Source organism: Sciurus carolinensis, chromosome 14 (assembly GCF_902686445.1).
Source record: "Sciurus carolinensis chromosome 14, mSciCar1.2, whole genome shotgun sequence".
Taxonomy (NCBI): Eukaryota; Metazoa; Chordata; class Mammalia; order Rodentia; family Sciuridae; genus Sciurus; species Sciurus carolinensis.
In genome coordinates, this window is record NC_062226.1 from 23,796,761 (window position 1) to 23,821,123 (window position 24,363).

The window sequence follows — 24,363 nt, forward strand, 5'->3', positions numbered from 1 at the left end:
ACTCAGCAAAAAAGCTGGAGTATCCATCCTCATTTCAGATAATGTGGACTTCAAGCCAAAGTTAGTCAGAAGGGATAAAGAAGGACATTTCATACTGCTTAAGGGAAGCATAAATCAGCAAGACATAACAATCATAAACATCTATGCCCCAAACAGTGGCTCATCCATGTATGTCAAACAAATCCTTCTCAATTTCAGAAACCAAATAGACCATAACACAATAATACTAGGTGATTTTAACACACCTCTCTCACCACTGGACAGATCTTCCAAACAAAAATTGAACAAAGAAACCATAGATCTCAATAACACAATCCATAATTTAGACTTAATGGACATTTGTAGAATATACCATCCAACCAAGAGTGAATATACTTTCTTCTCAGCAGCACATGGATCCTTCTCTAAAATAGACCATATATTATGCCACAAAGCTAATGTTAGCAAATACAAGAAGATAGAGACACTACCTTGTATTCTATCAGATCATAATGGATTGAAATTAGAAATAAATGAAAGAGTAAAAAACAGAAACTACTCCAACACCTGGAGAATAAACAATATGCTATTATATGATGAATGGATAACAGAAGATATTAGGAAGGAAATTAAAAAATTCTTAGAGGTAAATGAAAACAAAGAAACATCATATCAAAATCTCTGGGAAACTATGAAAGCAGTACTTAGAGGAAAATTTATTTCAGGGAGCGCATTCAATAAAAGAAGTAAAACTCAACAAATAAATGACCTAACACTACAGCTCAAAGCCCTAGAAAAAGAAGAACAGACCAACACCAAAAGTAGTAGAAGACAGGAAATAGTCAAACTCAGAGCTGAAATCAACGAAATTGAAACAAAAGAAACAATACAAAAAATTGAAAAAATAAATAGTTCATTCTTTGAAAAAATAAACAAAATTGATAAACCTTTAGCCACACTAACGAAGAGAAGACGAGAGAAAACCCAAATCACTAAAATTCAGAATGAACAAGGAAATATCACAACAGACACGATTGAAATACAAAACATAATTAGAAGCTATTTTGAAAATCTATACTCCAACAAAATAGAAAATTTTGAAGACATCAACAGGTTTCTAGAGACATATGAATTGCCTAAACTGAACGAGGAGGACATACACAATTTAAATAGACCAATTTCAAGTAATGAAATAGAAGAAGTCATCAAAAGCCTACCAACAAAGAAAAGTCCAGGACCAGGTGGGTTCTCAGCCGAGTTCTACAAAACCTTTAAAGAAGAGCTCATTCCAATACTTCTCAAAGTATTCCATGAAATAGAAGAGGAGGGAACTCTACCAAACTCGTTCTATGAAGCCAATATCACCCTGATACCTAAACCAGACAGAGACACATCGAGGAAAGAAAATTTCAGACCAATATCCTTAATGAACATCGATGCAAAAATTCTCAACAAAATTTTAGCAAATTGCATACACAAAAATATTAAAAAGATAGTGCACCATGATCAAGTGGGTTTCATCTCAGGGATGATGGTTCAACATCAGGAAATCAATAAATGTAATTCACCATATCAATAGACTTAAAGTCAAGAATCACATGATTATTTCAATAGATGCAGAAAAAGCATTTGATAAAATTCAGCACCCCTCCATGCTCAAAACACTAGAAAAAATAGGGATAGTGGGAATATTCCTTAACATTGTAAAGGCCATCTACGCTAAGCCCATGGCTAATATCATTCTAAATGGTGAAAAACTGAAAGCATTCCTCCTAAAAACTGGAACAAGGCAGGGATGCCCTCTTTCACCACTTCTATTCAATATCGTCCTTGAAACTCTAGCCAGAGCAATTAGACAGACCAAAGAAATTAAAAGAATATGAATAGGAAAAGAAGAACTCAAACTATTCCTATTTGCTGATGATATGATTATATACTTAGAGGAACCAGGAAATTCCACCAGAAAACTTTTAGAACTCATAAGTGAATTCAGTAAAGTAGTGGGATATAAGATCAATGCTCATAAATCCAATGCATTTTTATACATAAGTGATGAATCTTCAGAAAGAGAAGTTAGGAAAACTACCCCATTCACAATAGTCTTGAAAAAAATAAAATACTTGGGAATCAATCTCACAAAAGAGGTGAAAGACCTCTACAACAAGAACTACAGAACACTAAAGAAAGAAATTAAAGAAAACCTTAGAATATGGAAAGATCCCCCATATTCTTGGATAGGAAGAATTAATATTGTCAAAATGGCCATACTACCAAAAGTGCTATACAGATTCAATGCAATTCCAATTAAAATCCCAATGAAGTGCCTTACAGAATTCTTCATCTGGAAGAATAAGAAACCCAGAATAGCTAAAGCAATCCTTAGCAGAAAGAGTGAAGCAGGGGGTATCTTACAATACCAGATCTTCAACTATACTACAAAGCAATAGAAACAAAAACGGCATGGTATTGATACCAAAATAGACAGGTAGATCAATGGTACAGAATAGAGGACACGGACACAAACCCAAAAAAAATACAATTTTCTCATATTAGACAAAGGTGGCAAAAATATGCAATGGAGAAACAATAGCCTCTTCAACAAATGGTGCTGGGAGAATTGGAAATCCATATGCAACAGAATGAAACTAAACCCATATCTCTCACCATGCACGAAACTAAACTCAAAATGGATTAAGGACCTTAGAATCAGACCAGAGACCCTGCAGATTATAGAAGAAAAAGTAGGTCCAGAGCTTCAACATGTCGGCTTAGGACCAGACTTCCTCAACAGGACTCCCATAGCACAAGAAATAAAAGCAAGAATTAATAACTGGGATAGATTCAAACTAAAAAGCTTTCTCTCAGCAAAGGAAACTATCAGCAATGCGAAGAAAGAGCCTACAGAGTGGATAAAATCTTTGCCAATCATACTTCAGATAGAGCACTAATCTCCAGAATCTATAAAGAACTCAAAAAACTCTACAACAAGAATGCAAATAACCCAATCGACAAATGGGCTAAGGAAATGAAAGACACTTCACAGAATAAGATCTACAAGCAATCAACAAACATATGAAAAAATGTTCAACATCTCTAGTAATAAGAGAAATGCAAATCAAAACCACCCTAAGATTCCATCTCATCCCAATTAGAATGGCGATTATCAAGAATACAAGCAACAACAGGTGTTGGCGAGGATGTGGGGAGAAAGGTACACTCATACATTGCTGGTGGGGCTGCAAATTGTGCAGCCACTCTGGAAAGCAGTGTGGAAAATCCTCAGAAAACTTGGAATGGAACCACCATTTGACCCAGCTATCCCACTCCTTGACCTATACCCAAAGGACTTAAAATCAGCATACTACAGAGATACAGTCACATCAGTGTTCATAGCTGCTCAATTCACAATAGCCAGACTCTGTGGAACCAACCTAGATGCCCTTCAGTTGATGAATGGATAAAGAAACTGTGATATATATATATATATATGGAATATTACTCAGCCATAAAGAATGATAAAACTATGGTATTTGCAGGCAAATGGATGAAATTGGAGAATATCATGCTAAGTAAGATAAGCCAATCTCAAAAACCAAAGGTCGAATGATCTCGCTAGTAAGTGGATGATGACACATAATGGGGGGTGGGAGGGGTTAGTGTTAGGGTTAGAGTTAGGGTTAGGGAGGGGGGCAAGAATGGAGGAAGGACTGTATAGAGGGAAAAGAGGGGTGGGGGAAAGGGAAAAAATAACAGAATGAATCAAACAACATTGCCCTATGTAAATTTATGATTATACAAATGGTATGCCTTTATGCCATGTACAAACAGAGAAACAACATGTATCCCTTCTGTTTACAATAAAAAAAAATAGAAAAAAAAAGTTACACAGAAAAAAAAAAGAACAAATTAAACCCAAAATGCATATAAGAAAGGAAATGAAAAAAAAAAATGGAAATCAATGAAATAGAAAACAAAGAATAGAGTGATCAATAAAAATGGAAGTTGGTACCTTGGGAAAATTGATAAAATTAGTTATATCTAAAAAAAACTAATAAAAAGGAATGAAAGAAGGGACATCAGTATAGATTCATAGGCATATTAAAAGGATAACAGATTATTATGAAAATTTTTATGTCAAATTTAGCAACTTAGATAATATGGACAAACTTCTTGGAAAAAGCAACTCAATAACACTAATATGAAATTTTTAAGTCTGAGTACACCTGTAGCTATTAAAGAGATGAAATTTGCTTTTATAATCTTCCAACCAAGAAAAAGTCAATTGGGACCACTTTGCTATTGAATTCCATCGTACATTTAAAGAAGAAACAATAACACCCCCACCTAAGTGTACTCTTTAAGAAACTAGAGAAAGAAGACTACCTTCCCTGCTGGCTTTATGACACCAACATAACAGGGACACTAGAACCTGACAAGAGTGTTACAGAAAATCACAGGCAATAGTTTTCATGAACATTGATATAAAAGCCTTTATAAAATATTAGCAAAGAGAATCCATGTTGTCTCACTGGATCTAGAAAAGTGCATTTAGTAAATATAACACTTATTCATTTAAATTTAAAATTTAGGGGAAAAAACCACTGTCTGCAAACAAGGAAAAGCAAAAAACATACTGAATTTGGTAAAAAGGGCATCTATGAAAAAACCTACAACTAAAATCATACCTAATGGTGACAAGGGGACAATCTTTACCCCAAATGTAGATCTATTTATAAACTTACCACATTGGTGAGGTTTTGACTTCCTCTGCATTCGTAGGCAGACTTCAGGCAACAGTATTATCTCTGATTTCTGGTTCATGCTTTTCTACCCTACAAATCTTTTATTCAAGGAACAAAAATAATGACCTAAGTTCTGAGAGTATCGAGACAGGCCCCAGCTGTTGATGCACACATGGAACCTGCATCTTAGTGTCACCAGCAAAGTCAAGGTCTGGAGATGAATAAGCCTTAAGATTCGCTGAGGCTGGTCCTGAGGCCCACCAGGTCCGACTAAGCAGGGGATGGAAGCGCCATGACAGGGAAGTGCCTCTGTGCCTCACGCACCCTCCACACCTGAAATCACGGCCTCCCGGAATCCCCTGGAGAACTGCAATGCCTTCCCTCACAACACACCCCCGTGGGGCTTGCTTAGACAGTCCTCCCTCAGACCATGGATTTCCCTTTTCTTACATCCGTCTCTGTCTTTGCCCAGAGACACATAACTACTCTCCCCCACCTATGATTAAGCCCCAGCTATGCCCTGATTGAAAATCTGAGTTACACTTAATAGATACCGTGATATTTTCTTACTGGATAAAATAAGCATATGTTGTAGCCCTTCCTCTTTTGCAAGAGCTGATTGTAAGCCCTCCTGCTAGAAAGAAAAGCAAACCAAATCTTCCTCTATGTGCAAATGATAGTTTTATAAACAGATTAGCAGTGAGTTTCTAAACTTTTCTCTCTAGTTATTGGCAAAGAGATGGGTTGCTCAATTACTCTAAACTCAAAGCCATCATTTTATAAAAAGGTGTTCCCAATAATTCCATGTATAGTACCTCATTCATTTATAATTTACAGCTAACTTATCCTGAGTTAAAACTTTCTTGTTTCATGTGTTTAAAAGGCTTTGGTTGATTGGTTGGTTCTGTGCTTAGGATAAAATCACTGATCCAGGCTTTCTGGGATAAAACTTTGGACCTGGATCATCCATGTCTTTATATATTAGAGAAAATCCAAAAGTAACTCTTAAGGAAATTCTTGGCTTCGCCCACAGGAACTCCCTTGGGTCACCCTTGGTGTCGGTAGAAGAGAGTCTATGTCCTTCTTTGGGGACAGCTGTTCCTTTGATCCATCCATCATCCCTCTCTCGTCTGGCAACACAGCCCATATTTCCTTCTTCTTCTATTTCTCTCTGTCTCCTCCACTCTTCCTCTGATTCCAGGGAGGAACTATGAATCTTGAATTGAGTGGCTCAAAATCTGAATGTGGTTGGAAGTTGCTCATCCCGACGGCGGGCCTGAGAGGAGACTGTCCACTGGCCCCTGTGCTTGGAGATCTGGAGCGGCCCTGGCCTCTGTCCTTTCTGAAGACTGTGCTTCAGCTCTGCCTTCAGTGCTCTAGATATCCTCACATCCTTCCCAAACGCTTCTTTCCTGCATAGTCAGAGCTGGGGCTCGCACGCAGAGAATCTACCCGACTGACGATCCCTGTTGGGCTTCTTCCTGGGCTGTTACAGCTCTCCTTGGGGTCACCAGCCTTGTCCAGCTGTTCCCTTGTTTCTCACTGGTAACCCAGCCTGGCTGCTGATCTGGAGGCTTCTGCTAATGAGAATGCTAGACCCCAAAGGAGCAGACACCTGAAAGGACAAATGCAAATGGCAAATGGGGGCATGGACTTTTGGGACCAAGAGCAGTAGAATGAAGTATGGAGTCAGCCCACAAACGAGAGGGGGAGAGAAGTGAGACTGACTACAAAGAACAAAGGTGGAAGGTGTTTGTGATGTCACATCTGGGTTCTGTTCAAACAAGAATATAAGAGCTCGTTCATTCATTCACCTGGGCCTGTACCCTCCTAGCCCGTAGAAAACACAGAGAACAGATGAGAGTTTAATTTCTAAATTGATATTCATCCAGAAGAGGCACTTCCCATTACATTTGAAAAAGATTTTGCTAGGATTTATATATCAAGTCACTGATAACACTGTTGAAATAAACTCATTCTTCTAAAAGTATATAAGTATTTTCTATTAAAAAGTTTTTTAATGGAACAGCATACTTTAGTTAGAATAAAATTTTATGATTGATAATCAAGGATGACATAATTTTGCCTAGAGCTGATTCACATCTCTGCCAAGTGTTAAATGCCTAACAATGGAATATTACTCAGCAATAAAAGGAAATGAAATCTGACACATGCTACAATGTGAATGAACCCCTGGAAACTTGATGCTGAGTGAAAGAGCCAGACACACAGCACTATATATTGCATAATTTTCATTTATATAAAATGTCCAGAATAGGGAAAACTAGAGAGAGAAAATGGATTAATAGCACCCTGGCCTGGAGAATTGGGGGATTAAGGGGTGACAGTTAACAAGCCAGGGCAGGAGGTATCCTCTTGGATTAATAAAGGTGTTCCAAAGTTGATTGGGATGACCATGCACAACTCTAAATACACTGAAAGTCACTGAACTGTATGCTGTATGTAGGTTCTCTGCGCTCTGCTTTAATTATATCTCAATAAAGCATTTTCAAAATTCTGCTTACCACAGAAAGACAAATAGCAGAAGTCCTCACTCATGCATGGAAGGCTGGGACTGCAGGGGAATGGGGATTGGGAGAGGTTGGTCACTTGGTACAAAACTACAGCAGACAGGAGAAATGAGTGTCAGAGCTCCTTAGCACCATAGGGTGCTCTCAGTAAGCACTATTTATCATCCATTAAAAAATGGGAGAGTATTTTTAAAGTTCTCACCACTAAGAACCAATATATAAATGTTTGAAGTGCTAAATAGGCTAATTATCCAGATTTTATGATTACACATTATATGACTGTATTAAAATATCACATTGTGCCCTGTATATATAAAGAATTCTTACATGTTAGCTCTTTAAAAACAAAAGAAAATAATTCTGATTGGTTTAACCTGTTCTCCTAAGTAGTCCCTCTTCCTCATACCAAAGAGTCCATCATGTAATATTTTTCCACGTTTAGGAGATGAAATGTGCATTTGGAGGTCAGCAGAGTGCAGAGTGAGACTGATCACCGACATCTTTTCATTAGGGTGTCATGTGTGTGCAAGACCTTCGTTTGCTTGCTTCTCATAGGACAATTTTCTGTAGCAATACATGGGATTAAACATCAGTCCCTCTGAAGGGACTGTTTTCCCTTAAGTATTATGTTTGCTGTAGGGTTTTAGTACATAAATTCTTCTACCTCTGGTCTACGAAAGGGTTTCATTTTGAACGGGCATGGGTATGCAAAACCCATTACTCCCACCTTCTCTTGAGATCTGCACGTATTATTTATAAATGTGCCATATGTATGCTTTTAAATGAGATTTTTAAACAGTCAGAAGAGATATTTATGAAAATGGCCAGATTGATAAAGGAGATGAAAACTTTTTTTTTTTTTTTTTTTTTTTTGCGGTGCTGGGGATTGAACCCAGGGCCTTGGGCTTGCGAGGCAAGCACTCTACCAACCGAGCTATCTCCCCAGCCCGAGATGAAAACTACTGATTACTGAACATTGGAAAACTTTGACTATCACCTGGAGTCTTGTCTCTGTCACTCTACCAAAGTGACCTCATCTCTTCCACTGATCTCATCACACCACTGATGGCCTGAAGGCTCCCCAGTTGATCACTTATCCTCCCTGGACACGGGACTCACACAGCTGACCGCCTGCCTGACATTTCTATTTGGATGTTAACAAGCATCTCAAACAAAACCTGGCCCAGACCCAACCTTGCCTCCCCTCCCCCAAACAGGGTTCCCTCTCTGAGTAAATGGCACATCATTTACCTGCCACTCAAGCCAAACACCTTGACTTCTTCCTGAGTCCTCTCTTCCTGTCACAGAACACACAGCATCCACCGGAAACGCTTCTCTGTGAGCCAGTCTTCAAAGCGTATTCCTTCCTCATCACCTCGGCAGCCACTCCCTGGCTGCCAACCATGGGCACTGCTCACTTGATGTCCTGAGACCCACAGAAAAGCTGCTCTCAGCAGAGAAAGCCTCTGCTTTTTTCTCTTCTCTTCGCTCTCCTTCTGCATCTCTGTTCCCCCACTTCCCAGGCCCTTAGCTGATCTCTTTCTCAAATGCGTGCACACACACACACACATCACTTTGACTTTCACCAAACATAAATCCACTACGCCAAGCAACGGGCTGATTCCTCACAGGCAAAGCTTCCTCTTTCAGCTCCCGGATGTGCTGGTTTAGAAAGTGTGAGCATTCCCCCTCCTTAAAAAGCCAATCGGTCATGATATTTCACAGCCCAGATGAAAGGCCATCCGCTGGTGGCTCAAGAAGTGAACAGTCATAAATTGCAAATGACAAATGACTGCTTTCCTCCTGAATCTGAAGCAATCTCCTAGTGTTGAAAAATGTGTGGATAGTGGACCCCAAAGATCCTGGCCTGGGGCCTCTGACCTTTGGTGTGATATACTGACATCTCCCTGACAGAGAATTCATCTTTCAGAGTCCACGGCTTTTGGTCACAAGATAATGAAACCTGAGGAGAGAAACAGGCAGTCGACTCCGGTCTAGGTTAATGTCACACAGCATGGAGAAAGTCGGAGGGGCCGGTTAGCTCCTACATTGGCCGATAATATGGCTGCCGTGCGAGGCTGAGACCAGGGCTCGAGGAGGCTGAGAAGAAATGAGAGCATCAACGAGACAGTGTGATACCGATATCAGGCTGTCATCAGGGACCCCGGTTTAGAGTTCTCCTCAGAGACTGCAGGACATCTGACCACTTCCTTCCATCTGGGCTGCCACAGCCCTCAACTTGAGCACCACAGAATCTCACCGGCAGCACGGAACGGCCTCCTAACCAGCTCCGCAGCCTCTCTGCACCTACAGTCCATTCCTCACAGCCACCACTACCTTCTCTGCTTAAATCCCCCAATGGTTTCCTTTTGTTAGCAGCACTGAGGTGGTTTGAAAGTGTCCCCCCAAAAGCTCAATGGTGGAACCTGAATTCCCAATGCAGAGCATTGGGAGGTGGGCCTGAAGCAGGCGCTGAGACCCTGAGGGCTCCACCCTCATGGATAGACAACAGTCATGGGTCATTCTGGAGAGAGTGGGGTGTTAAGAAAGTGAGTGCCACTGCTGTGGCTCTTTCCTTCCACTGTGCTATGAAGCAGTAAGAAGTCCCTCACCAGAAACAGAGTAGCTGCCAGAGCCTGCTCTTGGACCTCTCAGTCTCCAAAATCATGAGCCAAAACAAACTTCTTTCCTTTATAAATTACCCAGTGCCAGATATTCTGTTACAGCAACAGAAAACAGCTAAAGGCAAAAACAAATCCCAACCCCCGTCTCTCTCTCTCAGGACTCTGAGGCAGGTCACTGTGGTGATGGTTGAGCAACCTGGCAAATTATGCCACTTAGGCGAATAGTTAAAATGTTAAATTTTATGCTATGTGTATTTCTGCACACACACACACACACACATTGTATATATATATATATACTCTATATATAGACAATACCCTATTTTGTAAGATGAACTACTAAAAGAACTGGGGGCTGGGAGTGAGTTCAATGGTAGAGCACTTGCCTAATGTGCAAGAGGCCCTGAGTTTGATTCCCAGCATTACAAAAAGAAAAACTCTGATTTTGGTTACCCACAGGGTCTATGAATACCTTGAGCCAATCTCATGCAGTGGGAAAATTGGGGCAGAGTCTGATAAGTGTCCAGGTTTTCCCAGCAACCTGGGATCTTGCTCTGAGGAATCCTTTTCTAATTCCCAAGAGAAGGATGTGGAAAAAGTTCAGGGGGAAGTGTCAAAACAGGACAGAGATATGCATCTTGGAAGGGTGGCGTTTAAGAAGGAAGCTTTTTAAAGTAAAGAAGTTCACTGGAGACTATCATGTTAAGTGAAATAAACCAGTCTCCAAAAGCCAAAGGTCAAATGTTTTCTCTGATACACAAAAGCTAATCCAAAATAAGGGGGAAGGAGGTGGTAAAAAACACAATAAAAAGAAAGGAAAGAGGGGAGAGGGAGTTTCATCAAAATAGAAGAAAGAAGGGTAGAGTAGACAAAGGGAGTAGAAAGAAGAGGGGAAGGGAAAGGGAAGAGCGGTGGAATGGTCTGACCAAACTTCCCTTTGTGCGTGGATGCGGCAGGGTGGGTCCAGGATCAGGTGTGTTTAAAAAAAAAAAAAAAAAAAGAAAACTGTAAATGGATTCAAGAGGGATTGGTGGAGTGGAGGGAGGGGAGCCGGCAGGGGGAAAGTGCTGGCGACTGAATCGGAGCAGGTAGGGTTCCATGCTCTGGTGATTATGTCAAGGTGGATCCTGGTACTGTATCATAACTAAAGAGAATGTAGAAAAATAAATAAAAACCTTCAGATGATTTTTTTTTTTAAAGCAGAGAGTTTCATACACACACACACACACACACACACACACACCTATTTTTTTCTTCTCCCAAGCATGGGTCACTGCCACCCTGCTGTACTGAAGTCAGACAGGTACCACTCTGGTACAATGAAGCACTTTTAATGACAACTGACATGACTGGGGGAAGCACATGGGGCACCCTGAGAAACTGTTTTAATTTGCCCAAATCCTAAGAACCATCATTTCATTAAGCAATCAAGAACCTATATCTGAACTTGGCTCCATGTAGCTGAACCCTCAAATATGTATTGCCTTTATAAGTTTAGCTTGAAACATTGAAAATGAAAGAATTTGAGGAAATTGAGGAATGAATCCCTGAATCCCATCTCTTTTTTTCTTTTTTTTTTTTTTTTTTTGTACTTGGGAATTGAACCCAGGGGTGGTTAAGCACTGAGTCACATCCCCAGCTCTTATTTTATATTTTATTTAGAGACATGATCTGACTGAATTGCTAAGTGCCTCACTTAATCTGCTGAGGCTGGCTTTGAACTCACGATCCTCCTGCCCCAGCTGCCCAAGTTGCTGGGATTGCAGATGTGTACCACTGCATCTGGCATGAATCTCCTCTTACATAAATGAAAACACAACTTAAAACTATAACATGCTTGAATTATCCTTTATAGAGTAGGCTCTTTCCCTTGCACGTAGGAAGGCTCCCCACATTCATTGATGTTATGGTTTAGATGTGGTGTCCCCCCAAAATTCACAAGTGAGACAATGCAAGAAGGTTTGAAGGAGAAAGGATTGGGTTGTGAGAACCTTAACGCAATCAGTGATTTAATCCCCTGATAGGGATTAACTGAGTGGTAACTGAAGTGGGTAGGTGTGGCTGGAGGAGGTGGGAATCAGGGCATGGCTTTGGGGTATGTATTTTGGATCTGGAGAGTGGAAATGCTTTCTGCTTCCTGATGATGTGAGCTGCTTTCCTCTGCACATTCTTCTGCCATGATGTTCAGCCTCACCTTGAGCCCCAAGGAATGGAGCTGACTTTCTGTGGCCTAAGACCTCTGAAACCGTGAGCCCTCAAATAAACCTTTCCTCCTTACAGTTGTGCTGGTCAGATCATTTAGTCACAGCAGCAAAACAGCTGACTAAAACAGCTGATTGTGTTCAGAAAACAGAACATCATAAGCTTCCTGTTCTAGCACATCCTAGTCATCCATCATATTCATGTAAGTACAACTTAACAATTATACCAAGTGCTTTCTTACTTATTTGCAGGCATATGAGGTTACAGATAATTAGATAGATAATTCAGCAGGTTTTTTTTTAATAGTAAAAAACTAGCCAAGGAAAAATATGCTCAGATTTTAAATAATTTATGTCCACAAAAATTTTCAGATTCATATTTTAAAAGATAAAATTACTTTTATCTACCTTATAAACACTTTTACACATCCCTCATCCTGCTTTAATTATTTTAAAATCTGTTTTTCTTAACCCATTCATATGGAACTGCTAAGTAATGCTGAATAAAACGAACTAGGTTTTTGCTTTGTATAGTTACCTGTTTGACACACGGATTGCTAAATTCCAGTTCACCAGCAAAATCCCCTACTAGGAGGGTTGTTTGGGAGAAGTGAAAAAGGAGGAGACCCCACTTCTAGCTTTCTGCCCCGCCTTGCATGGTCTGTGCTGTGAAGTCTGATGTTCCAGGTGTGGTCATCAACCAGCTGTAGCATCTCATAAGACCCTCGCTGGGAGCTTGGAAACTCCAGCCCCACCCAGACCGAGGCATTTGGGATCCCAGCTGATCCCTGTGCACCCTGCAGCGTGAGCGGGGTTGCCTTAGGAAACGAGACTTTATTACTGATGTCCTTAATTTTAAAAGCTGTGCACCTCCCTCTGGAAGAGAAGAGGTAAGACAGCCATTAAAGGGACTTCAAAATAGCTTCCAGACCCGCTTCTTTAGTGCTTCTAGCAATGGATCAGAGTTACAGCTTGGCAGGTTTGAATACCTTTCAGCAGTTCAGAGACTTTCGATGTGATTTTAGCAAAGATGCTCAAATGAATCAGGTGTCTAATAAGGTTTTGCAGTGCCCAGCAAATCTTCTTTGTTGTTGCTTTTATTTTTATTTATTAGTACATATGAATTATACAGAATAAAGGGTTTCATGGTGGCACAGCCACACATGTAGGTAACACTCTGTTCTTCTTTGTCATTTTGTTGGCTTTTTTTCTTTGTTTTGTCTCACTACTGATCCCACTTTGCACTGTCATCTGAAAAACAGCTTCTGGTTCCTCCAGGGGGCAGGCAAGCCCCACAATGCGGCTGCACCAAGGACCACGGGCGCAGCATCGCGCAGACTCAGCGGTGCTAACAAAAACATCCAAAGCTTAGGTCAATTTTTCAAGCCAGTTTTTATATTGGCATTGGCTTGGATTTTCTTTCTAGAAAGTGGCTTAGCCAGTGGTAAGATAACTAGTGTAGACCTTAAGCACAGTGCTTCGATGCTAACTTAATCTCAGGGGCTAAGGATAAGCTTGGAATTTCACCCCCTCTTAGAATCTCTGTACTCCTAAAGTCTATCTTGGCTTCTCTCCTCCTTGCTGTGCTTCTCACAGACAGTAGCCTGTGGAACCTTCCCCTAACACCGACACACAGTACCTTATTACGATTACTTAACCAGTCATGATTTATCCTCCCTAGAATGTGGCCCCTGTGACATCAGGGACTTTGTTTTATTTATGTTTGTATTACAGGTACTCAGTGCAGTGCCCAGCACATAGTAGGTACCAAATAATTGCAGGTTGAAGGAACAAATGAGAGAACATAACTGACAAAGAAATGGAGGTTCTAAAAGTAGGACTAGCAGCCTAAACAACAACTTAACCGTCCAAGTGTGAAATACTAGATTAAAATAGATGGACAGTAATAGCCTTAATTTAGAGCATATTTATTCAGAACTTGTAAAATAGCTTTTGATTAGATTGTATTTTACGCTTTTTCACTATCTGTGAAAAAGACAATTAAATAAGATGGTATAGATTTAATTGACTGGGCAGCAATTTAGGAAGCATTCATTTGTACACTATGGAAAGGTTAAATTGTCACTTCTATTCAAACAGTTGGTCAAATAGTATGAAGGGCCCTTCACAAAAGCAGAATTTTGACTAAGAAAGTTCCTTCCTTTAACAAAAGAAAATAAAAACACATTTTCTGAAATAAAATTCTAATTAAGCCTCATAACTGGGACAGGTCTTCCCTCTGAGGAATCAAATTAGGGGAAATTTTTATTATGAGAAGAATGACATCTCAAGATGAAGCAAATGAACACGTCAGTAGACTGTAAGTGTGCTCCTAACAATGTTCAATTATCTCTTTCCTATACTGGGGCCTGGAAAACCAGTGGTCAGAATGTGGGAACAAGCAAAAGTTCCTAAGTTCCATCCCAGTAATATGAAATATGTTTCCATAAGTCTTCAAATGCTTCCAGCCTCCGTACACCCTGTGTGTTAGGACCCCAGCTGAACAGAAGTGGCAGAGTCAGACTGGATAATTGAGACCAGCTTCTTAAGGGGACTGCTTCCCATAGCCGTGGGCAACTGAGGGAAGTCAACGAGGATGGGGAAGCATCCCCGGCTAACCCAGTGTCAGGAGGAACCACTGCCACACCTCATCCTAAAGGAGCACAGGAAGGAAGTGGTTAGCAGGACAGAGAGAGAACTACAGAGAGAGATGTAGGGAAGGCTTCAGGCAGGATTTCCGGCCCTCAGGAGAGAAAAGCAGCAGCTGCCCACCCACTGCCCTGCAAGAAGGGAGACTGTACAGTAAGTGCGTTGACCTCACTCTCCCCAGACTTGGCTCTCCTGCTGTGTCTTCCACTGACAGGCCCAACGGGAAGTCGAAGGGCAAGGAAGCCAAGCCGAAGCAAAGCACAGAGGTCAGCCTCACTGGGCACAGAGCTAGGTGGGCAGAGAGGGGCAGTGTGAGATGGATAATGTCCACACCCTTTCCAAATACCTCTGCAAAGTATTTACCATCTCATTCACAAAATTTTGTGCCATACAGATTCCTAAGAAATGAGAGAGAAAAAGATACAATGAATTTGTCAAAGACAATATCTGACAGTTCCTATCATTTTAGGAATGCAAGATTCATTGATTCATTCACTCAAAGATAAGGTAAAGGGAAGTTTTCCATCTGCCTGAAACCTGCAGAAATGATCTAAAGAATGAAGAATCAGAAAGAAAAGTGTATTTCCTCTGAAAGTGGCAAAGAACTAAGAGTCTCATATCACAGACTATGAGAATCATCTGCCAAAAAGAGCAAAAGTTTTATTAAATCAATGAACAACTCCAAAAGGTGCTATGTACTTCCACAGAGCTCCACTGGTTTTCAAACTTCTCTCCGAGTAAGGAAAGAATACAGGGGGGTCAGGGTTGCACTGGGAGTGGGAAACAGGTAAGTGATGGGGTAATCTATGTGGAGGGGTTGGTTTCACCCCACAGTGATGTAGGAAGGGACACCAGTGGTGGCTCTGTGTGCACTCTGCATCTTTGTTATCCATGAAACCCTAAAACTTAGACGTAACATGGAAGAAGAGTCTGGAGGCAAGAGATAGGAAAAGATAGGGAAATCACAATGACCTTGATAGATGACTTGACCCCACCCTGCTTCATAGATGCTAACCAAGGTCAACTGAGTTGTAATAAATAATCACCAATATCTATCTATCCCAACACACATGCACGTGCACACACACACACATATGCATGAAGCAGTGACATGTCACCTAAGTAAACTGATCACTCACTACGAGGTATGGCTTGAAGAAAAGACATTGCAGAGTTGCAAAAAATATTCATGAGACAAAAAAATATCTGATCTAAATTCAATGTCTTCCCCAAACAGCAGTCTCCACTTTATTCCTGGGCAAATAGGTTTCTGGATAGAACTGCATCCATTTGCAAATCCTTCAACACACACAGATTCTACTTTGCCTGTTTACTTCAAAAAAGAAAAAAAAGGAAAAGGAAAAGAAAGGTTTATAAGCAGATAAATAATATTTCAGAAAAAAAGCACAAGAAATACATGAAATTTTCAGATACATTCTTCTCCATACATTCAAAGAAGTTAAAGAAATTATGAACCTTCTAAAAAAAACAAGTGCAGCCAGGCGCAGTCGCACACACCTGTAATCCCAGCTGCTTGGGAGGCTGAGGCAGGAGGATCATGAGTTCAAAGCCAGCCTCAGCAACTTAGCAAGTGCCTAAGCAACTCAGCAAGACCCTGTCTCTAAATAAACTATTAAAAAGTCTGGGGAGTGGGGATATAGCTCAGTCGGTAGAGTGCTTGCCTTGCATGCACAAGGCCCTGGGTTCAATCCCCAGCACCACCAAAAAAAAAAAAAAAAAAAAAAAAAGGCAAACTGATTTAGCAGAGTCAGGAAATAAATTGGAGATGAGAATAAAACCATTGCAGACCTGAAAACTATATTAAAATGAGAATCAAGCAAATATTGCTTTAGAAGGTAGTCATTTACCTATAGATTTTTAAAGATAAACTCATGGGTAAATCAAGAAAGGAAAGAAAGCAATTTAAAATGAATAGTTATGGAAGCCATAACTGGGAGATGTCCCTGGAATAGATAATAGAACAAATAGGTCTTTTTAAAACTGAACACCAGGAAGAAAATATCTTTATGAAAAATAAAGGAAAACATAAACCTTCTGATCAAAAGAACTACCATTTTCTAGGAAAACCCAACAGATTGAATTGCAGTGAGAAATATCGCAGAGAAGTTACAAAGCTTTCAGTGCTTAAAAATAATTCCATCAATGACAAGTCAAAAGAATGAAAATAAAAATTACAGGGGTCAGGGAGTAGAAAGCAAGCCATCTACAAGGAGGAAATGATCAGGCGAGCCTGACTTTTCCAGAGCAGCAGTCAATACCAGAACACAATGGACCAATGTCTGATAGAATTATGAGGGGGAAAGACATGATTTTATACACCATTTGTTTGCTTATAGAAGCAAAAGAATACCTGTGGGCCCTGCTTGAAAACTAATCTTCCAACTAAACACTGAATCAATACAAGAAATTCAGGAAAGAGTATGCAGCAGATGAAAGGTCTGCTGGTGATCTGGCTCCATTGAAATACAAGCGGAATGCTAAGCCCAGAAACGTGGACATGCCTCAGGACCTTTGCAACTGCTCTTTCTATGGCATGGCTCGCCCCTCACTTTGTTCAAGCCTGGTCAAACTCTCCACCCCAGAATCCCATTCCCCGACAAAAAGGACTCTCTCCATCCCCCTGCTTTATTTTTATTCTTAACATTTACCACTGCCTGACATTGAACTTTTGTTTGTATTGTCTGTCATCTCTAATTAAATAGTGTTTAACAGTTCATTACTGTGTTCTCGGTGCTTGGAACTGTGCTGAGGATGAAAAAGGTACTCAAAAAAATAGGTTGATTGAATAAACATTTCAAAACTGCAAATGCTAAAATCCTTGAAAATGGAAAACCAACAATCCAATTGCAACCAAGGGTAAATTCAGGACTAAGAGATGTACCCTCATTTCCTCAACCTTAAAAGGAAGCAATCAATCTACCAAGTCAAGATCTGACAAATTCTAAAAAAGCTCCTTGACCGCTTTTAAAAGTCGACTGCATATAAATTTCCATCAAAAAGGGGCTGATTAACTATATTCCCAAAGTAAACACTAAGTAGCTAATAAAAGCAAATGAAGTAGACCTGTATATTGATACATAAAAGTATACACAATACAATATGAAGTGAAAAAAGCAAGCCACAGAACTGTCTATGTGGACTGGCATCCCGTAGGTAAGAGTGTCACCCATGTGAACCAATAGAATCATGTGTTTCCAACTCTGTGGTTTGCAGGTAGATGCCCTGGAAGAATATTTTCAAACTGTTCATGGTAACCACCTCTAAGGGACTGAGATTTAAAGGAAAGAATGGAAAATGGGGAGGTTTACTTCACAAACTTCTATAGCATTCTATTTTTTAAAGTCATACATTATCATAAAATTCAACTTTCAAAAACTGTGCACACTTCTCTTTGGGTGCTGGAGCTGGAACTCAGGGCCCCCTGCATGCTGAGCATGTGCTACCACTGAGCTACAGCCCCAGCCCCTACATGTGTGTTTAACACATCTCTTTAAAGCTCACAATGTGCTGAACACACGAAATACCACCTTTTGTGTCATAGGAGGGCAGGGTTAACAAGAAAACCAGTTCAACGTGACACAGCATCCATAGTCACTTAGAGTAAATTGGAAGCTCCTTGAAGACAGGGTCAGGGATAGGGTCGGTCACCATTTATCCAGTACATGGAAAATATTCAGTAAATCCTGCTAAACGAGTGGATAGCTGCGTGAGCAATGATGGCATCTAGCCAGGACCTGATGATCTGGGATCAGATGTCCCTACACCCTCACCCTTTCATGGCCCAGTTTTGTCCATTTGCAAAACCCAATGTTAGAGGTTTCGTGATCTCTTCTGGATGCCCTGACCTTGTCCTGTGCGCTAGGTGCATGTGAAGAACAGGCACCTGTCAGCAGGTGGGGAAGGTCACTTCCAGCCTGAGGCGGCCCCCAGGGCTGCGGGGTCGACAGTAATGTAAGCCTTCCCATGTTGCACTCTGGCTTTTCAGCCCACACTGTTTTGGAGACTGCTCCAGAGACGTGTGAGGCAAAGCTCGCGATTGTGCCATCTAATTAGTAGCTGCACGTGCTGAAGTGCATCCCCACAAACACCAGCCTACACCCAGCCCGCCGGGGAGGGAGCCAAAGACCCGCCATCGCCTGATATGCAACGTAGTGCACCAGAACCCTGGCTCTGCACACCCCGCCACATCCCTACCTTCCGGCTTTCCAGGGCGAGTTGTCTCCGACCTAGACATCCTGCAAAGGGCACTTCAGCAAGGAAAGAGTGAAGTCCGGTCAGTTGGTATCCTCCTGGTTTATTTATTATCAGACACTTTTCTTACTTAAGAAGCTCTTGTTTTTATCAAAACCAATAATGCTCAGGAATAAATGACTGTTTTTATTTTCACTTCATTTCCTTTTAATTGACAACCTAGGGTTATTCACAACGATCAGGTGTTGGCACACAAGAAAATGTCTGGCTTTTAAAATCGATAGTCCCCTCTCCTTTTGTTTTCTGATGGTTGGCTATGACACATTTTCTATGTCACCTATTTTAAATGTCTTCAGGAGAAAAGATTTTTTTTTTTTTTTGATTTCTGAGTTTTGGTGCTTTAAAACACAAGTATCATCATGCCCATGTGCAAATCTCTTTGGTGGCCCTCTGAAGACCTCGGGATGAAATCCAAAGTCCTCACATGGACTATCCCACACCCTGTGACCTATATTACCTCATTCTTCAGCCTCATCTCTAGCCCACCTTCCCCTCACTCTCAAAGTCACCCTACCCTTCTTTCAGCTCATCCAACTTGTCAAGGTGGCTCCTACCTCAGGGCCTTAGCACATGTTGCTCTCTCAGCCCAGAATGCTTCCTCCCTTCACGTCTTTTAAAAATATTTTTAGTTATAGACAGACACAATGACTTTATTTGTTTATTTTTATGTGGTGCTGAGGATCAAACCTAGTGCCTCACATGTGCCAGGCAAGTGCTCTACCACTGGGCCACAACCCCAGTCCCTCCCTTCACTTGTTATCTAGACAACTCCTATTCATCCTTCAGTTCTCAAATTAAATATTAGCTTCTCACTGCATGTCTATAACCCCAAGGACTTGGGAGGCTGAGGCAGGAGGATTGCATGTTCAAAGCCAGCCTCAGCAACTTAGTGAGGCCCTGTCTCAAAAAATGATAATAATTAAAAAGTTGGGGCTGTAGCTCAGTGGTAGAGCACCCCTAGGTTCAATCTCCAGTACCAAATAAAACAGATTCTCAGAGAAGCTTCTCTGAGCCCCTAATTTAACCTATTTTCTCTTCCAGTTATTTTCTCTGTGTCCTTTCCTTTCGGGGTATTTATTGCACCCTGCTTACTGGTTTGATGTCTACCCCTTATTAGACCTTGAACTCCAGATGGTGAGAATCATGACTGCTTTATTGACCATTACTAATCTCAACAAATATTTGTTGGTTAAATGAAAAAAATAAAAAGTGAATTCCATTCCCTCTTCTAATGAAATCAGAAGCTGGACACAATAAGTGAGGGAAATTCTCGCTCATAGTCAAAGCAACCTGTGCTACTGCAGGTGAGATTGGAGGTGAGGATTTGGATTGAGGCAAGTACAGGACTTGGCACATGGGGAATTGCGTTAGACCCAAGGAAGGACAGAAAGCTGTTATTCTGAAGGGGGAAGAATTAAAAAGTCAATTATATCAAGGAAGGGGGACCAAGAGCAGATGGACCATTGGAAATTGGGAGGTTATTTGAAAGGTCAGGAGGACTTTGGAATGTCAGGTGGAATGGAAAAGTCAAGACCAGGTGGCTCAGGGAAGAAGGAGACTTTGGACCCTGAGAAGGGAGAGGAAGAGTGTGAGGAGGAAGGCCAGGTGCACAGGAGTTGGGGAGGCGGGGCAGGCCTCCTGCAGCAAACCTCAGCTGGGGGTCCAGGAGACACGGTGGAAGTTGTGAGAAAGTAAAGTGAACACAAGCTGTGTGCTGTTCCACAGCTAGGGAGCAGCCCCTGTACATCCAGGAGACATGCACCCAACGTCACATGGAAGGGACTGCCCTTTAACCCTACCCCGAAAGGCGACATAACCCACTGTCAATCTTCTGTTCCAGATGGCCTAGGAAAACAAGGGGAACCAGAACAGAGCAGGGAGGCCACATTGCCCTGTCCCTGTCCTAAACACCTTGCCCACTAGAGCTTCTGGCAGGCTCCCCACAACCACCGTGGTAACTTGGGACTGTGTTACTCTTGCTGCCCTTGGACACTGTGTTTCTGTATAATTAAAAAAAAAAAAATAGCTGGATGCCAACCTGTTTCCCCATAAAATGTCAGTGGACATTTCATAGTCATAATTTTAAAAAGTCATAATTATAAATAACAGATCAGAAAATAGATGATATTAAGTATATTTTGTGCTTGTGTGATTCTAAGAATCACACACACACACACACACACACACACAGTTTTTTTAATCTTCACAAAAATCACATGAAAGTTACTATTAATATTCCCATTTTCCAGATGGGGAAAATGAGGATAGAGTAAGGCCAGAAAGATCAACGCGTGCATTCAGCAATCTGTCCAAGGACTCAAACCCAGATCATCTGACTCCAGAGGCCAGCTCTTAACTGCTCTCTAGATTTGCACATAGCTTATAATTTACAAAGCCCTTTAGAAGAGATACAAAAATTACTGAGATCCTCTCAGTAATGCTTAATAGCCAGTAAGAAATATCTTCGTCTCCACTGTACAAATAGGGAAACTGAGGCTCAGAGATATTAAGATATTGGCCTAGGAAATCAGTAGCACTAATAGCAGGTAGAGCCCGAAATCCACCGCTGGGCACTCTTCCAGGCCACACCATCTCTCACTTCTGCTTTAGCAAGCTTGTTGGTGAGGATCAAATTGCAGCCACACCATCAGATACGCAGAGGATAAAAGCTGCATCTCGGGTGTATTGGGCTTAGTGTGAAGGTCCTGAGACCTGATAATATGACATTATCTCAAATGTGAAATATGATTTCATGTGGCCCCAATGTCAAGGAGTATCCGTGGGAAGAGAACAGGAAGGGGAGACTCTGACCAAGTGAGCAGGGCTCTAATAGCTGGCTCCAAAATTGACCCTTTCTTGGAGGGATTGGCGCCTGTCGGAGTGACCCTGCTGCGGCAGTAGCTAGGAGGCTGACCAAAAAGCAACGCAGGGACGCAAAGACAGGGGAGAGAGGAACCCTGGTCCAGACCCACAGCCAGGGCCCTTATTGTGTCTTTTTCTGGTTAACGCCTCTCTTGTCTCCATGCCATCTCTTCCCCACCCCGCCCATGCAGTGCGCATGGTGCCAAACCTTGTAATTGAACCTCTGGCCGCCGGTAGTACATTTCTTGTCTCTTTTCTCCATTACCCCAGAAGCAAATCAATTCTTCTGGGTCCTCCGATGGTTTCTAGTAGCCAGGACATTGCAGGGCTGGCTCGTATTACCCACTAACTCATCATCCCTCCATTACGCGCTTCGCACCGAACCACATTTGCTTCCGATCCGCAGTGACCGCCCACCCCCCCACACTTTTTTTTTTTAACTGCAGTCCAATAATGCTGACACGGGTGGGAATCGGAAGTAATGGCTATTGCGGCCAACTCCCGGAGAAGCTTGGGGCAGGGAGGGGAAGCCTAGAACGTGCTTCGCTCCTTAGCAGCATCTTCCCCGGGGAGGCCCTGCTGGCCGAGGGGCAGCCGCACAAAACCCAGCACCCCGCGCTCCTACCCCTTGCCTCCTGCCGCCAAGGCGGCTGCTATAGAAACACCAGGCGTACACACCGGGCTGAAATTAAACACCCGTGCTGGACGGGGACCCAGCCGGCATCGGCCTGCTGCCTCGGTCACCATGGCAACGAGCCGAGGCGGCAGCGAGCAGCGCGCGGCGCGGGGATACTCACTCCATCGCGGGGCTCCGGGAGGCCGGGCGCGCTGCTGCGGGGCTCTCGGCGCGGCTCGCCTCTGCCCGAGCCGAGCGCGAGGTGGAGCCGGAGTCGTCTGCCCTCCCCGCCCGCACCCTCCTCCCCTGGAGGGTTGGAAGTGAACGCTCAGGCTTTCTCGGCTCCCAGCCTGCGAATAAAACGGGAAGCAATTGGATAGTGTTGTTCGCGGGGCGCTAGACAAGCCACTCCACTTACGGGTTTCGGGAGGAGCGCCGGCAGCTGCGCGCCAGGCGAGGTGGCCACCAGCGCGCAGTGCCCAGGCGCCCGCGGCGCCAGGTGCGCCCGCTGTTCCCTTGGGACAGCGGCGCTGCGCCGAGCCTGGGGGCAGCCGGCCGGCAGGGGGAGAGGGGCGGCTGCAGCGGGTGGCACAGCCCAGAGGGCGTAGGGAAATGATTGAGTCATTGGCAAGGTTGCGGCTCTCGCCGCTTGGAAGTTGCCAAGAGGCTCCTGGCCTCTGCGACTCGCAAGGACGGCCCCCAGTGGGCTGGGCACGGGCTCCGGAGCGCCGCTGTGCCAGCCCTGCGGGCATCTGTCTGAGTGTCCCAAGGCAAAGTCCAGCTGCGTTGCGGCAAGTTAATGCGATGTTCCACCACTTTGGTGACCCCACGCCTTTCTCCATGGCACTCCGTATTGCGCCTTGTCCCGCTTCACTATTCCCTAGTCTGCTTCTTTAAAAACAATAGCTATATTGAATGCAATTTCCCAAATTATCACAGCCCCGCCCCGTAATAATAAGCTCCCCTGGGACGTATATTCCCTCCTACAGCCCCTCTGGGAGTCCTGCATTAACAGTTTCCAGAGCCCGAACCTGGTTCCCATCCAGGTGCTTGGCGGGCTGCCATGAAGAGCAGCTGGGACAAGCTTCAGGCTTGCCTTGTACCTACTGCCCAGTCCCTGAGTTGGCTTCTACTGGGTGCCGAGGAGGCAGCACCAAGCACAGGCGTAGGCATCTCAGTCCCTGCCCAAAGTAGAGCCCACCGGCCAAAGTAGAAAGACAATGCACAGGTAGAGTGAAAAATAAAGGCCGAAAATGTTGATAAATTAAGTAATAAGAGCCTGGAGGCTGAGGCAAGAGGACTGCCAGTTCAAAGCCAGCCTCAGCAACTTATCAAGGCCCTAATCAACTTAGCAAGACCCTGACTCAAAATAAAATAGAAAGGGGCTGGGGAGGTGGTTCAGTGGTTAAGCCCCTGGGTTGGATTCCCTGTACAAAAAAAAAAAAAATGAATAAAAATGTTGTGACAGATATTCTAATTTGTGATGCTCACACAACTCTGAATAACCTGTAAAACATTATATTGTAGGCTCTGTGTGAGTTTCACAGTTAGTGACTTGTAGCTTTAAAAAGCCATTCTCGAAACACGACCTGATGGAGGATAAAAGGGAAGCGAACTTGTTCTCTGGGGCGCCAGGCAAGGCCTCCCTGCTAGACTGGCCTGAGGGAGAGAGGGTTGATTGTCTACTTTGTAAAAGTTCAGAGATAAGCAGTCCGAGCTAATTAAGCAGTTCTGTCCCTCAGAGAGTTAAAAGACCCAGCCTCTTTCGCAATGTTGCTCTGTCATATGTGATCTCCCTCCTTATTCACTTCATGGTTCAAGTCAGCTGCTCTAGCTCCAGCCATCATATCTGCATTCCACTCAGCATGGCGGTAGAAAGAGTAATGA

The 24,363-nt window shown here is 42.8% G+C and overlaps 1 protein-coding gene across 2 annotated transcripts in view; it reads right to left on the minus strand.

The window, feature by feature from the left end:
* Window positions 1-22,721, minus strand: part of Palm2akap2 (PALM2 and AKAP2 fusion) — a 457,266-nt gene extending 434,545 nt beyond the window's left edge. Inside the window, exon 1 of one of the 2 annotated variants that reach the window (XM_047523747.1) lies at window positions 22,658-22,677. In XM_047523747.1, coding sequence (XP_047379703.1) covers window positions 22,658-22,662 — 5 coding nt within the window. In that variant the 5' untranslated portion in view covers window positions 22,663-22,677. Of the gene's footprint in view, window positions 1-22,657 lie in introns of both variants that reach the window. The other variant, XM_047523755.1, reaches the window with a different exon arrangement.
* Window positions 22,722-24,363: the final 1,642 nt, after the last annotated feature.